Below are 12084 nucleotides of genomic sequence, written 5' to 3'. Positions count from 1 at the left end.
ATTTACACCGGCTGCCTAGGAAATGCAGAAAAAGGGAAAACGCTATAATATGGCAACATCAAAACGATAAGGTCATGACGCCGAACTGAAGGTAGCTATGCCCGACATATCATTAAATACGCATGTTTGTCGATACATTAGAGTAGAGATCGATGTTGCGTTACGGTATTTTGAGATGTAAAAATGATGACAAGGTTTGGTAGGCTGTGTGACATTGAGCATACAGGACACGAAACAGACGAGGTCGTTTAAAGAGCTATACACTATTTCCAACTAGTAATGTCCTGGATAAATCACACGTCCTGTCGTTGATAAAAGTGTCGTGTATGTTACAGAAAATTCAAGAGACATTGTCGCCTTTGAATTCGTTTATTGCTCTCCAGCTGGTTTGCAAATATGCTCCAGCGTCTCTGCAGCTATTATCCTAGCCTCGCGGCTCGGTGAAGGGAACTACCCTAGATTCAGAGCAGACAGGAGACGTCATCAACATTTTCCTGTATTTAAATGGTTGCGTATGAGGAGGTCATTGCTGAAAAGGGAAGATTATACGGTAGGTGTCCACGCTGAAAGCCGCCTCATCGCTTCACGGATTCACTGTAATGCACAAACGTACTTTAAAATGGGCTGCTAGGATCTGCATGATTAACAGGGCACATGGAGGGTGGCGGAGCAGCTGTTAGCTCGCTGCTAGCTGCGTAACGACCTTTGGAGACGTCAGCTTCTCCAGCACAAGCTGTTAGCTGCCTACGCTGCTCTGGCTGGGTGTTTTCCGTGGTTGCCTGCCTGCTATCCGAGTGTTATATTTCACCCAGGCCTCCAATGGCAAAGCGAGTCAATGATTTAATCTCATTGATTGCATCACAAGACCAGACTGGGTGCAGCCCAAGCACATTCACTTGGTTGGCGAGGCTTGTTTTTTTTCCAGAGGCCAGATCAACTTGAGGTGTAACAGCCTTATGCTTTTTGTCACCCCTCCTCCCCCCTTTCTGTCTTTCTTAAACCCTCATTTTAGGATAAAGAAGAAGGTGAAAGCCAAAAGTGAACTGAAGATATACTGGGTGTCCTAAATGGGGGACTACGGGTTTGGAGTTCTGGTGAAGAACAGCAGCGGTAACAAATCTGCTTTCCCTGTAAGGATCCCTCCTCACCTTCAACCCCAGCACCCACACCACCCCTCCAACCCCCCCAGCCCCCCTTCCTTCGTAAACAACACCTGCTCCACCAATGGGGGCAGTGCTTGGCTGTTCCCTGCTGTAGCCCAACACAGTAACATGCAAGATGAGATTCTGGAGTCAGATAAGTCCAAGGCCTTGGACCTCCAGGACATGCAAGAGAAGTCTCAGGTCCAGGCCCAGCCTCAGGCCCTTTCTCCAGGCCAGCAGGAGGCTGGCGGAGGCCTAGGAGAGCTTGAAGGGGCTCTTCCTGAAGACGGCACATTGGAGAAAGGTTCTCTGGAGAGCAGCGGTGGGAAGGAGAAGCTAAGGATGGAGTCCCCAGTGCTGAGTGGGTTCGACTACCAAGACAGCCTGGGTATGGGTACAAGCTGTGCACAATCCACCTCCTCCTCATCCTCACTGACCAGCTTTAACAACTGGTCCCCTGCTGTCCCATCCACCCAGTCTCCAGTGGTGGGTGAAGACGTCGGAGGGTTCTTCGGCCCAGCTGGCTCCAATGCCAACGGACCTCCCCTTCTTTTCCAGAACTTCTCCCACCACGCTGGGCCTGGCTTTGGAGCGGGAGGTAGCTTCTCCCCACAGATTGGACCGGTCTCCCAGCACCACCCACCCACACCTCACCCCCAGCACTACCACCCCCACGGTCAGGGGGTCCCACAGCAGCATCGGCGCTCCCCAGCTAGCCCTCATCCACCCCAACCCTCCTTTCCTCCGCATCCCCATCGCACTGGACCATTCACCCAGCTGCCCCACCTCGCTCCTGCCCAGAGCAAACCCCCTTCACCATGGGGAAGCTATCAGAGCCCCTCCACTCCCACATCCACCTCCTGGAGCCCCGGGGGGTATGGTGGCTGGGGAGGCACGCAGGGGGTTCGAGAGTACCGGCGGGGGGTAGGTGGAGGGATGACAGGTCTTAACTCGATCTCCCCGCTGAAGAAGTCCTTCCCTAACAACCAGGTAGTTTAGATTATCATGACTTATCTCTAACACATCTTTAAATCTTTGCATTCATTCTTATGATAGCACAAAATATGTTGGTCATGTGACTTATAATCTCATTTTACTATCCTAAAGGTTCCCTCTCAGAAATTCCCCAGAAACAGCTCTGGCTTCAATCACAAGGGCTGGGTGGAGGACAGTATGAGCCGCAGCGACAGTGTCTACCCTTTCCAGGTGAGCATATCTCAGGTAATACTCAGGCTGGTGTTATAAGAGCTGCTCGATGTGATGCTTAAAATAAATAAGTTCAATTTAGTTGACTTTCCAGTAAAAACGGCAACACACTTGGACTATTGTATGACTTGGAGTGTGTCCTCCAGGGGGCAAATGATGATAATCCTGTTATACACGCTCATCTGTATCAAATGCAACAAATAAGCTATTGAGTAAAACAGGATACGTGACGGTTAAGTCAACCAAACGGATGAGTGGAAACTTATTGTGTGTTTGTGTGTGAGGTCTTATCTAGATCATTTCACTGAAGGAGAGCAGTCTTATCATCTGCTCTGATCACATGGCCCCCTTCTTGTCCTGATTTGAGAAGTCTTGTGCTCTACTGCAGCTTTGCATGCTTTCAACCCATTTAGACACACACTAAAAAACACTCACTTGTTTTTGTATTACTCATTTCTTCTTCTCCGTATGTTTGGAATCTTTTTTAATGCCAAAATAGCTTTTAAATGTAGACCCTAGCGTGTTTTTGCATCTTATGTAGCAAATCATATCTGATGCAGTGAGATTCAGTGTTAAGATGTGATTTTCAGGCAGAGATATGCAGGTGATTTTGTGTTGCACACCCCGGGCTCCATTTTCTGTTTACAGTGCTTTCCGCCGAGGGTCTCCACGGGGAGACTCTCTGCAGTCTTTTATTAGCTATTAGCATCATAGCAAACTATGTCAGGGCTCTTGCAGCTCGTGCGTCTTTAGACGGTGATGTGGAAAGCGAGGATGCTAATTGTTGTCTTCCTCTCTTTCAGCAGGAGAGAACACGCTCCTTTGATGGCTTCAGCATGCACTCTCTGGAGAACTCTCTGATTGACATTATGAGGGCTGAGCAGGATTCCTTGAAAGGTTGGTTCCCACACTAACAATAGTGAGGAAGAGATAGTTTTTCCTCACTGCTGGCTGTGGATAAATGCAGCCGTTTGTTGCATGTGTTTGACAGGCGTAAGAATCTTGGTATCATTTTCACAATGCTGACGTTTGATTGCGTCAACAGCAGGGTTTCAACATTAAAGGAGCAGTTCGCACCCTGGAAAAAGCCACAAAAGTCAAAGCTGGTGTTCTCTGTAATCGATAGAAGCAATTACATTTGAAATCGGTGCCATAGCTGTGGAGAAAGTAGCAGCTCGTGGTTTCGGCCATTCTACATTCCTACAACACCCAGCATGCATTGCGCCCCACCCTCTGAAAGAAACAGCACAGAGAGAAACGTCACAGTGAAATACTACCGTTTTTCAGTCAAGGACATTGATCACTGCAGGCAACAGAATCCAATTACGACGAGAATATACCGGTGAATCGTCAAAAAAATCTTCCAGTCTGCATTTCAAACCTGACGATTTTGGACGAGACATGACATTGAAGGCGGGCGTCCAAGATTGTGGAAGTGTAGTTTAGCGAGCTCCCTGGCCTCCGCCAGGTTTTCCAGGGCTCATTGGAGAAGTGGATAACGTCCTCTAAAGTTAACGTCCATTTCCACAGAGCGAAAATGCGTTTTTCTTTCCTACCATAATGGCATTAGCGCCCCATGATAGCATGATAGGACTGAGGTTGAAAATCGGCAAACTGGCCCTTTAATGCTGCCTGATGGGTCCCTAAATTAGGCATTTAGTACAGTTGTTGCTCAGATCTGTAGACCTTGTCAACTAATTCAGGAGACTTAATCAGCTTATAATTCAATATATGTTTCATACCCAGACGCTTTAGATTTTGGTAGTTTGGTCTGTTCCTATTTGGTCCACTGTCCCTCTGATACTCCACGGACTCAGCGTTTCATGTGTGGGCTGGAGATGATCATTCTAAGATATATGATGTAGTTAAAAATGTGGACAGTGGCGATATATCTGCCTATTTTTTCCCTTTTGATATCGTTAAAATGTGATCTAAAATGCAGTCTAAGCAGGGATGGATATCAAACTTCAAAACCTCTCAAGCACTGACCCAGCAGTGAGTTTCAGAAAGTAAAAAATGCTGGCGCTGCATGACTGTATAGATTTTGTGATCAGATAGTTCCTTAGGCAAATTTTTACTCTTAATGCAGCTTCACTTTAAAGGGGACGTATCTTTTGAATGGATATTTTCATATTTTACATGGGTTTCACATTTTTGGGTGTTTATTGTTCACAGTGAAAACGTGTTTTTCCAGAATCACATTTCTAAAAAGGTCGCCTCTGAAATGGGCCGTTCAGAACAGCTGCAGGTTTCTACGTAGGACCTTGCTTTCGCTGAAATCGACCAATCATCATTCCCCTCAGGCTGCCGTCTTGCACGAGCTTGGAGTCAAGTTGTTGTCAAGATTTCAACTAACCGTTCCGATACCTCCTGACTCGTACATATAAGGCAGAATAACCGATCCTAGAGCAGTCATGTTTTCTACAACTTTGGAGTGCGGCCGCTCCCCCACATGGGATCACACACGTGGTGGAGGGGCTGTGCGGTCACTCCAAATAGCTAATCGTGGCTAAGATCTGACCTTTGAATGGCAAAACATCTTGTTTATTTCAGGAGGAAGGAGAGGCTACGAAAAATAATGAAATTAAAATAAGTGTACAGTTTTTAAGGCAACATCAGAGTAACAGAAAATCGATTGCATAACTAAAATATGTCACCTTTAAGAATCTATGTTACAGAGACATCTCTCTGAAAAGGGGCTTTGTATAAATAGAGAGGCACATCACAAGTATCAATAGTATTGCTATAGTATTGCTTTAGTATTGGTACAGAAGCCCGACACGTCCTGTATGTCTGAACAAATCATGAATGAGACTCGCTCCGATTGGTTTCAGTTCTCGGTACATTTCTGTCTCATTCTCCATAACTCGCGAAAACAATCACCTGCAGCATTTTTTGCTGTGGAGACTCTTTCATCTCGACTAACTCTCTCATAAATAAAACATTTCACTTCAGTTTTGTTGCAGTCAATGTCAAAAGACCTATTTTCTATCACGGCCAGCACTTCAGATGCTTATCTGGGCTGGCTCATGCGTGCACCTCCAACTTCTACGACTGCCGTTTGTCATACGGGGATTTTCCGTCATATTATTTACAAGCCAGCTTCCTTAATAATAAAGAATCTGCAATTAATTTGCATAACAATCAGCTCCAAAACAAATGCATAACATGCACTTCACCTGAACAACTTTTAAGGCCCTTGATTTGTCTGCTTAACTCTTCATACTTTTCTTAAACGTGTGCCATCACGGTCCCCTTCCTGTAAAGACACAGAACACTTTATCTCATTACCACATAACTTCAAAGGATTAAGAAGCAAAAACACACAAGAGAAAGAACTTGGTTTATTACTGCTGTTGGGAATTACATCACGACATGTTGTTCTGAAGCCTCTCCTGTTTTTTTTCTTCATGTAGGACGCTACAGCTTCTCTCACCAGGGTGGAGACGGGCCTCTACCTATGAATGGTATGTAAATGACATGCATACAAATATGCAGTGCTGTAGCAGAAGCCAGGGCTTGAAATCAATGTCTGCCAAATGCAGATAAAGAGCATTAGTGGCTTTTGCCCTTTTGAGGCAGCTAAAATAAATTTTGAGCACTCTAATGAAATAAAAACAAAAGTTCTGCATGTCATGTGACCGCGCTGAGGCATAAAACAAGTGGTAAAGTCATATGACCTGTTTTATACCTTCCTAAACTGCTGGAACAGTCACTGTGGTGCACGAACAAAATGGCTCCCGGGGAGCAGACAGGACATGAGTGGCTTCTTCAAACAGGGATGTAATAATGTTGTTAGGGAGGTTCAAAGAGAGCAAATTAATGATGGAACAAATATGCTGTCAAAAGCAGATGATGTACACTTGTTAGTGGTATTTAGAGTTGTAGTGAGAGTGAATAATCAAGTTATCACATTTTCCGTGCATAATTACTGGCTATTTATATTTTAAGACTTAAAATCACACAGTTGGTGAAATGTAAAAATGCAGGTCACCTTCAGATTGTTACGATTAATGTCTCTGAGGTTTAATTACACGCCATGTTATATGATGAAGCACGTAGATTGTTGATACCACTGTTACTAATCGGTGTTTATGGTTACAAATTGATGTGATTTATGGTGAAATATTTACCTTTAATAAAAAGCCTTTTGCCTAGTGTGATTAACAGTGGCTTTTATTTTGAAATACAGCAGCTATTTTTACTGATCCATCAAATGATTTCAAGCCCTGGCAGTATTTCACTTCTTGTTCTTATTGTGTGCCTCTTCATCAAAAAGCAATTTCAAGAATGTTTTGTGTTGTTTCACACGCAGCGAGAAGTTATGGCAGAAGACGAGGTAAAGCCTGTGAATGTGTCTTGATTACTTCCATGTTATTTAGAAAGCAGTAACACTCCCTGACGTGATGGCTTTTGTGGTTTTGCCTCTGTGTTTGTCTGCTTGGCTGTTCACTGATTATTCTGTCTTGAACATTGTCAGGGGTTGAAGCTCCTTTTTTTCTGCAGGCCGTAAAAGCCTCCCGAGGTTTGCCTGCCAAAAACTAGCAGTGATTCTCGTGCTTTTAATTTGGTATCAAAATAAGCAATCATGGCTGCTTTTTGTGTGTTTGTCTTGACATTATTTAATTCACATCTAATCAAATTCCCTCCTCACTGTAATATTAAATCATTTCCAAACAGTAGGCATGGTTGATGGTGGACCAATATGTGTAATCGCTCTCCTTCCACCAGGCCACTCGTCTCTGTTCCCCATGGAGGATGAGCGCTCGTTCGGAGAGGACGAGTCAGGTGACCAGGGGCTTGCTGGCCTCGGCTCAGCCCACTGTTTCCCCCACCTCAACGGTGAACGCGTGGAGCGATATTCTCGCAAAGTGTTTGTGGGCGGGCTGCCCCCAGACATAGACGAAGGTAAGGACGTGTAGCAGCTACAGAAGATGCTGCTTTGACCTTGATTTTCTTATTTATGTATCAAAAACTATAACAGACCAACATTAAACAGCTTTTTTTTTTTTCTTGTGATGTCACAAATTTCATGTTTAAATGTCTCAAGTGCCTTAATACAGATATATGGAACTCAATAGAGTGCAGTACTAAATACGAGTTCCCTTTTCAGATGAAATCACTGCCAGTTTCCGCCGATTTGGTCACTTGTTTGTTGACTGGCCTCACAAGGCAGAGAGCAAGTCCTATTTCCCACCGAAAGGTGAGTCAAACCAGTTTGGAAATGATATTTCTGCCACCATGTTGACTCTGCTGCATTGTCATGATTAGTATTTGCTCTTTGTGTGTGCTCATTGTTCTGTTTTTCCTACCTTTCCAGGATACGCGTTCCTGCTGTTTCAAGACGAGAGCTCTGTTCAGGCCCTGATTGATGCCTGCATTCAGGAGGACGGCAAGCTGTACCTGTGTGTCTCCAGTCCCACCATCAAAGACAAGCCTGTGAGTTTGTTGTTCTGTTAAGCTGCCGCATGCTTGTCCTTCATCTTACCCAGCAAGACAAATGTTACATTCATAGACTCGCACAGGAAGTCTGTTCTAGTTTGGCCAGTGATAATCCAGGAGAAGCACAGGTTTTGTGTGTTGTACATTTTCAATGCAAATGTAATTGCAGAGTGCGATCATGAGCAATCAAGGGCTAAATTCAACTGTATGTTTAGATTGTTTTGTTGGTTAGTTTTTCATGCAGTCATATTATGTAGATGCTGCAGTATTCTGCCCCATAACACAAAATGTGATAAATGTGACTTCACCAGTGGGTGAGACTGCAGTATTTCATCGTCAATCCATGCCCCTCCGTGTAAAAAGCCTCGGCCACCACCAACACGCTGCAGTAGCAGTCAAATTGAACCGCAGATATTTTGTTAATCCACATTATATAAGCAGCAAGCCGCTTTCATTTTCACAATCCAAAATGGTTCTTGTTCACGAGGAGGAGAGCGTGACCCAGAGGAAAATGTTTTTCCATCATTTTGTCTCATCTTGGTGTGTGTAGGTCCAGATCCGACCCTGGAACCTAAATGACAGCGACTTTGTGATGGACGGCTCTCAGCCCCTGGATCCAAGAAAAACTATCTTTGTAGGCGGTGTCCCTCGTCCCCTACGTGCAGGTAAGCGTGTGTGTGCGTGGTGGCATGACAATGTGTTGCATTAACAGGACTGATAAGTTTTAAACCCCTTTAACTTGAAATGTGTTTTTTCAGTGGAGCTTGCAATGATCATGGACCGTCTGTATGGGGGAGTGTGTTACGCTGGGATTGACACAGACCCCGAATTGAAGTATCCAAAAGGGGCGGGGCGAGTAGCCTTCTCCAATCAGCAAAGCTACATTGCAGCCATCAGTGCCCGATTTGTTCAACTGCAGCACGGGGAGATTGATAAACGGGTGAGTCCGTCTGAAGTCAGCAGCTTCCTATTCAAATCTTAAAGAAGAGTTGATGTTCATGAAATATTAATCCCCACCTTTTTGAAATGCAGCTGTGCATGCATTCAAGTTTTCCCCGGCCTCCATTTTAACTCCTGTCATCCATTTCAGGTGGAAGTGAAGCCATATGTCCTGGACGACCAGCTGTGTGACGAGTGCCAGGGAACCCGCTGCGGGGGGAAGTTCGCTCCTTTCTTCTGCGCCAACGTGACCTGTCTGCAGTACTACTGTGAGTATTGCTGGGCAGCCATCCACTCCCGGGCCGGGCGCGAGTTCCACAAGCCGCTGGTGAAAGAGGGAGGGGACCGACCACGACACATCTCCTTTCGCTGGAACTGAGGCGAGAGGGCGAGGGAGGGGGACGACGCAGCATCGGGGAGGGATTGAGTGAAAGGGGTAGTTAGGGAAGGGGTACGGGCTACGATATGAAAAATAAATGCACTTTTCTTTTAAGTTAAAAAAATAATTTATTTTTTATTTCATTTTTTTTAATTCGGCCTTCTAAAAGAAGAAAATGCTAAGAAGAGAGTGAAATCCCATTTATGTTTTGACTTTAAGTGTGCATGAGCATATGGATGCATTAGATTTGGATTTAGATGTTTTCTGACTTGACTGTACTTTCTTTTCGTGTTAGCTGGCAAAGCTGCTTACATTTGTTGTCAAGAGTAACATAAAATTTAAGTGAGGTTCATCATACCTAAATCAGTATACTAACTATGGACGTTGAGTTTAAGAAGGGTGCATTTTCTTACTTTTCGCTTGCAGGATTAGAGAACAACTGTACCATTTACCAAAGGTTGAGTGCAAATGGTTGGGTTGAACAGAGGAGGGACACCGTTTCAGATGGTCGGACGATCGAGTTTTTCTAGAAGCTCAGAGTATAAGCATCTGGCCACGTCACAAAACAAAATCTCCCCTCAGTCTGGCACACATATTTAGATTGTGGCATGAGTTTTTAGGTCTTGGTTTAAAAGTCGACACTTTGTAACCAGAAAGGGCAAACCAAAGATTGGCCTAAAACGCATCATCAAAAGCAGACGTTGATCTGAGGGTTTTCAGGATAATGTCCTCACGTCGTACGGCAGAGGAGAGGCTGGAGTTGTCTGGAGTTTCAGTTTGTGGGTGTCGGCTAATAAAGACACAGCCCTCAGGGCTCAGGTATTGGCAGTAGTATTTGCTCACTTTATATTGTCAGGGATATTAGCACTGGAAGCTAACATGCTAATGTAGTACAAACTAATGGGAATGCACAGTCCAGTCTCCCTGAGCTGTCCTCATGGTGTACCACTGCACGCTCTACCATGACTGGAGCTTCTATCACAAGTGTTGTGGTTGGATATGGTAGTAGCTAGAATTTGCTGTCACAGAGATAAAGATATTATTTTATACATGGCCTGCTGATTTTTGTACAGTGTTTTATAGCTGATTATTTTGTCATGAACATATATACATTTATTATGCACTACTTTTCTAAATATTTTTTTCAATAGTCATTTTAGGCACATTTTTCACAGATGGGAGAACTCCTTTTGCAATACCTCATTTTTTTCACTTGGTGAAAAATAATTTTGTACCTTTGTTACTAAGAGATCTGCATTTATGGTAAACTTAATTTAAAAAAGAAAATGAATGATATTAATATAATTTTCAATTAGCTTTTATATATTTAAGTGCTGGTAAATCTGAAAATTGTCTGGTGCATTGGTGTGATTCTGTAGATAAAAAAAAAAAAAATAAGGCTATCATTAGCCATTCATATATGGATTCTCCTCTGTCCTAATAAACATACTTACAGGATCCTAAGGCATGACAAGACCTTTCTAAACTGATTTTGATAGTCTTGAAAATATATTCTGACATTTCTCTCCTAGGTGTAGTCAATAAGATTATCAATAGGGTAAATGTTTTGGCTTTGGTCAATGTAAACTGTTCCCTTCTATCACCGGAGTGGATATCAGCTGTTTGAATATTTAGATCCTCTTTCTGGGACTGCCTGTAAGTTCTACTTATTCTTGGCATGCATAATGTAATACAAAAATAACATGGCTAGTGTTAATGCAGGACCTAATGTAATGCACTAGATCTCCTTTTTCCTTTCTAACTTTCTGTTCCTTAACTCTTTGAGATCACCTCTCTTGTAGCCTCTCTTTACATGATGGAGTCTGCCTTCCTTACACAGACATGATGTTTATGCAATCTACACAGTGACAACACTTTGGATGCGTTTTTGTAATGTAGAGGACACTCAGTAGGACATAGGTGAGGAGACTTGATCACTTGACCCCCTTTGTGATGTGGCATGCTTTGGGACATAACCTGAATGTGATTTAATGTTGCAAGTTAACTTTGAGCCATTATGTGCAATACTTATTCTTTCCAGAAACAAGTCTCCGCAGTGTAAGTCATTTAACCCATATAAACCATGCAGTCATTTACACATTATTTGTTTCCTATTGTTCATGCTGATGTCTGCAAGAAAAAAAAACTAATTTATACCTGAATTTATTTTTAAACATTAGTTTTGTGCTTATTTACTTATTTTGCTACTACCATGCTACTGTGATTGAAAACATTGTATATACTAGGTCGATAATGTATTTAGCATTTGCTATATTTTCAATTGAAATGTATAACTATCATTTTGATCAGATTTTTGTTATATTTTTGGGGTGATGTGTTAAACTCGTTGATGTGTCTAGTTTTTCTAATTGCTGTATTGTGCTCCACATTTTCAGATGAAAAGAATATTGATTATGTCTGTTAGTATTACTTGATTGCAAAATTTCAATAGTTTTTAATTGTATGCTGGGAAGGTTATATTTATTAACTTTTTTTTTTTTTTTTACCTGATATCATTTTGATTTTTATTAAGTCATTTCACATTTATACGTAAGTTCCAATTTTTATATTTTCCTCCTGATTAATTTACGCGACAATACAGAAGTCGGTTTTTATAGTAGTATTGAAGTAAAACAAAGATCTAATGTCATATATTCATTTGCTGCCAACTGTTTGTAACTGTATGCATACATTTGAAGTATTTGTAATGTGAGATGTTGAACGAATAAAACAGCTGTGAGGAAGAATTGTACGCCTCATGCACATTAATCCTATTAATCTCTGTAGTTCTTAAGAGGAGTATGTTTATTGATATGCCCCTGAAGCTTTACTAGTAAACAGGAGTCTCACACCTGATGCCATTGTTGTGTAATCGCATCTTTTGGCACATCTGGTGGGTTAAGTTTGAATCAGGTCAGAGGTATTTATAGGCTGAGGCTTATTTTAGGCCTCAGTGAGTGCTGTATAGCTCACATA

General features: G+C 42.8%; 1 protein-coding gene across 4 annotated transcripts; it reads left to right on the top strand.

Annotated features, from left to right (window-relative positions):
- On the top strand, nt 1-11733 carry LOC138598073 (cytoplasmic polyadenylation element-binding protein 4-like). Of its 4 annotated transcripts, none has more exons than XM_069669758.1 (12): nt 1-91; nt 1013-2132; nt 2250-2348; nt 3155-3245; nt 5765-5815; nt 6664-6687; nt 7080-7256; nt 7462-7551; nt 7669-7787; nt 8341-8455; nt 8549-8730; nt 8881-11733. In XM_069669758.1, exons 2-12 carry the CDS (start codon nt 1068-1070, stop codon nt 9106-9108), a joined length of 2241 nt encoding a protein of 746 aa, XP_069525859.1. In that variant the 5' UTR covers nt 1-91; nt 1013-1067; the 3' UTR covers nt 9109-11733. The 4 variants fall into 4 exon arrangements, with proteins under 4 accessions (XP_069525859.1, XP_069525858.1, XP_069525861.1 ...); XM_069669757.1 differs by having other exon boundaries at nt 3152-3245; XM_069669760.1 differs by lacking the exon at nt 6664-6687.
- The last annotated feature ends 351 nt before the right edge of the window (nt 11734-12084 follow it).

Source organism: Semicossyphus pulcher, unplaced genomic scaffold (genome assembly GCF_022749685.1).
Source record: "Semicossyphus pulcher isolate SPU_LCO1_2020_fin unplaced genomic scaffold, fSemPul1.0.p SCAF_2, whole genome shotgun sequence".
NCBI classification, from domain to species: Eukaryota; Metazoa; Chordata; class Actinopteri; order Labriformes; family Labridae; genus Semicossyphus; species Semicossyphus pulcher.
The sequence above is the reverse complement of the archived record's forward strand: the minus strand, read 5'-3'. Positions and strand labels throughout refer to the sequence as shown.

Bases quoted from the DNA above. Each gene is read 5' to 3' on its own strand.
- LOC138598073 (XM_069669757.1), top strand. From the start codon at position 1,068: ATGGGGGACTACGGGTTTGGAGTTCTGGTGAAGAACAGCAGCGGTAAC. The intron at 6,688-7,079 runs GTAAAGCCTGTG...TCCTTCCACCAG, and splicing joins AAGTTATGGCAGAAGACGAG to GCCACTCGTCTCTGTTCCCC. The intron at 8,456-8,548 runs GTAAGCGTGTGT...GTGTTTTTTCAG, and splicing joins CCCTCGTCCCCTACGTGCAG to TGGAGCTTGCAATGATCATG.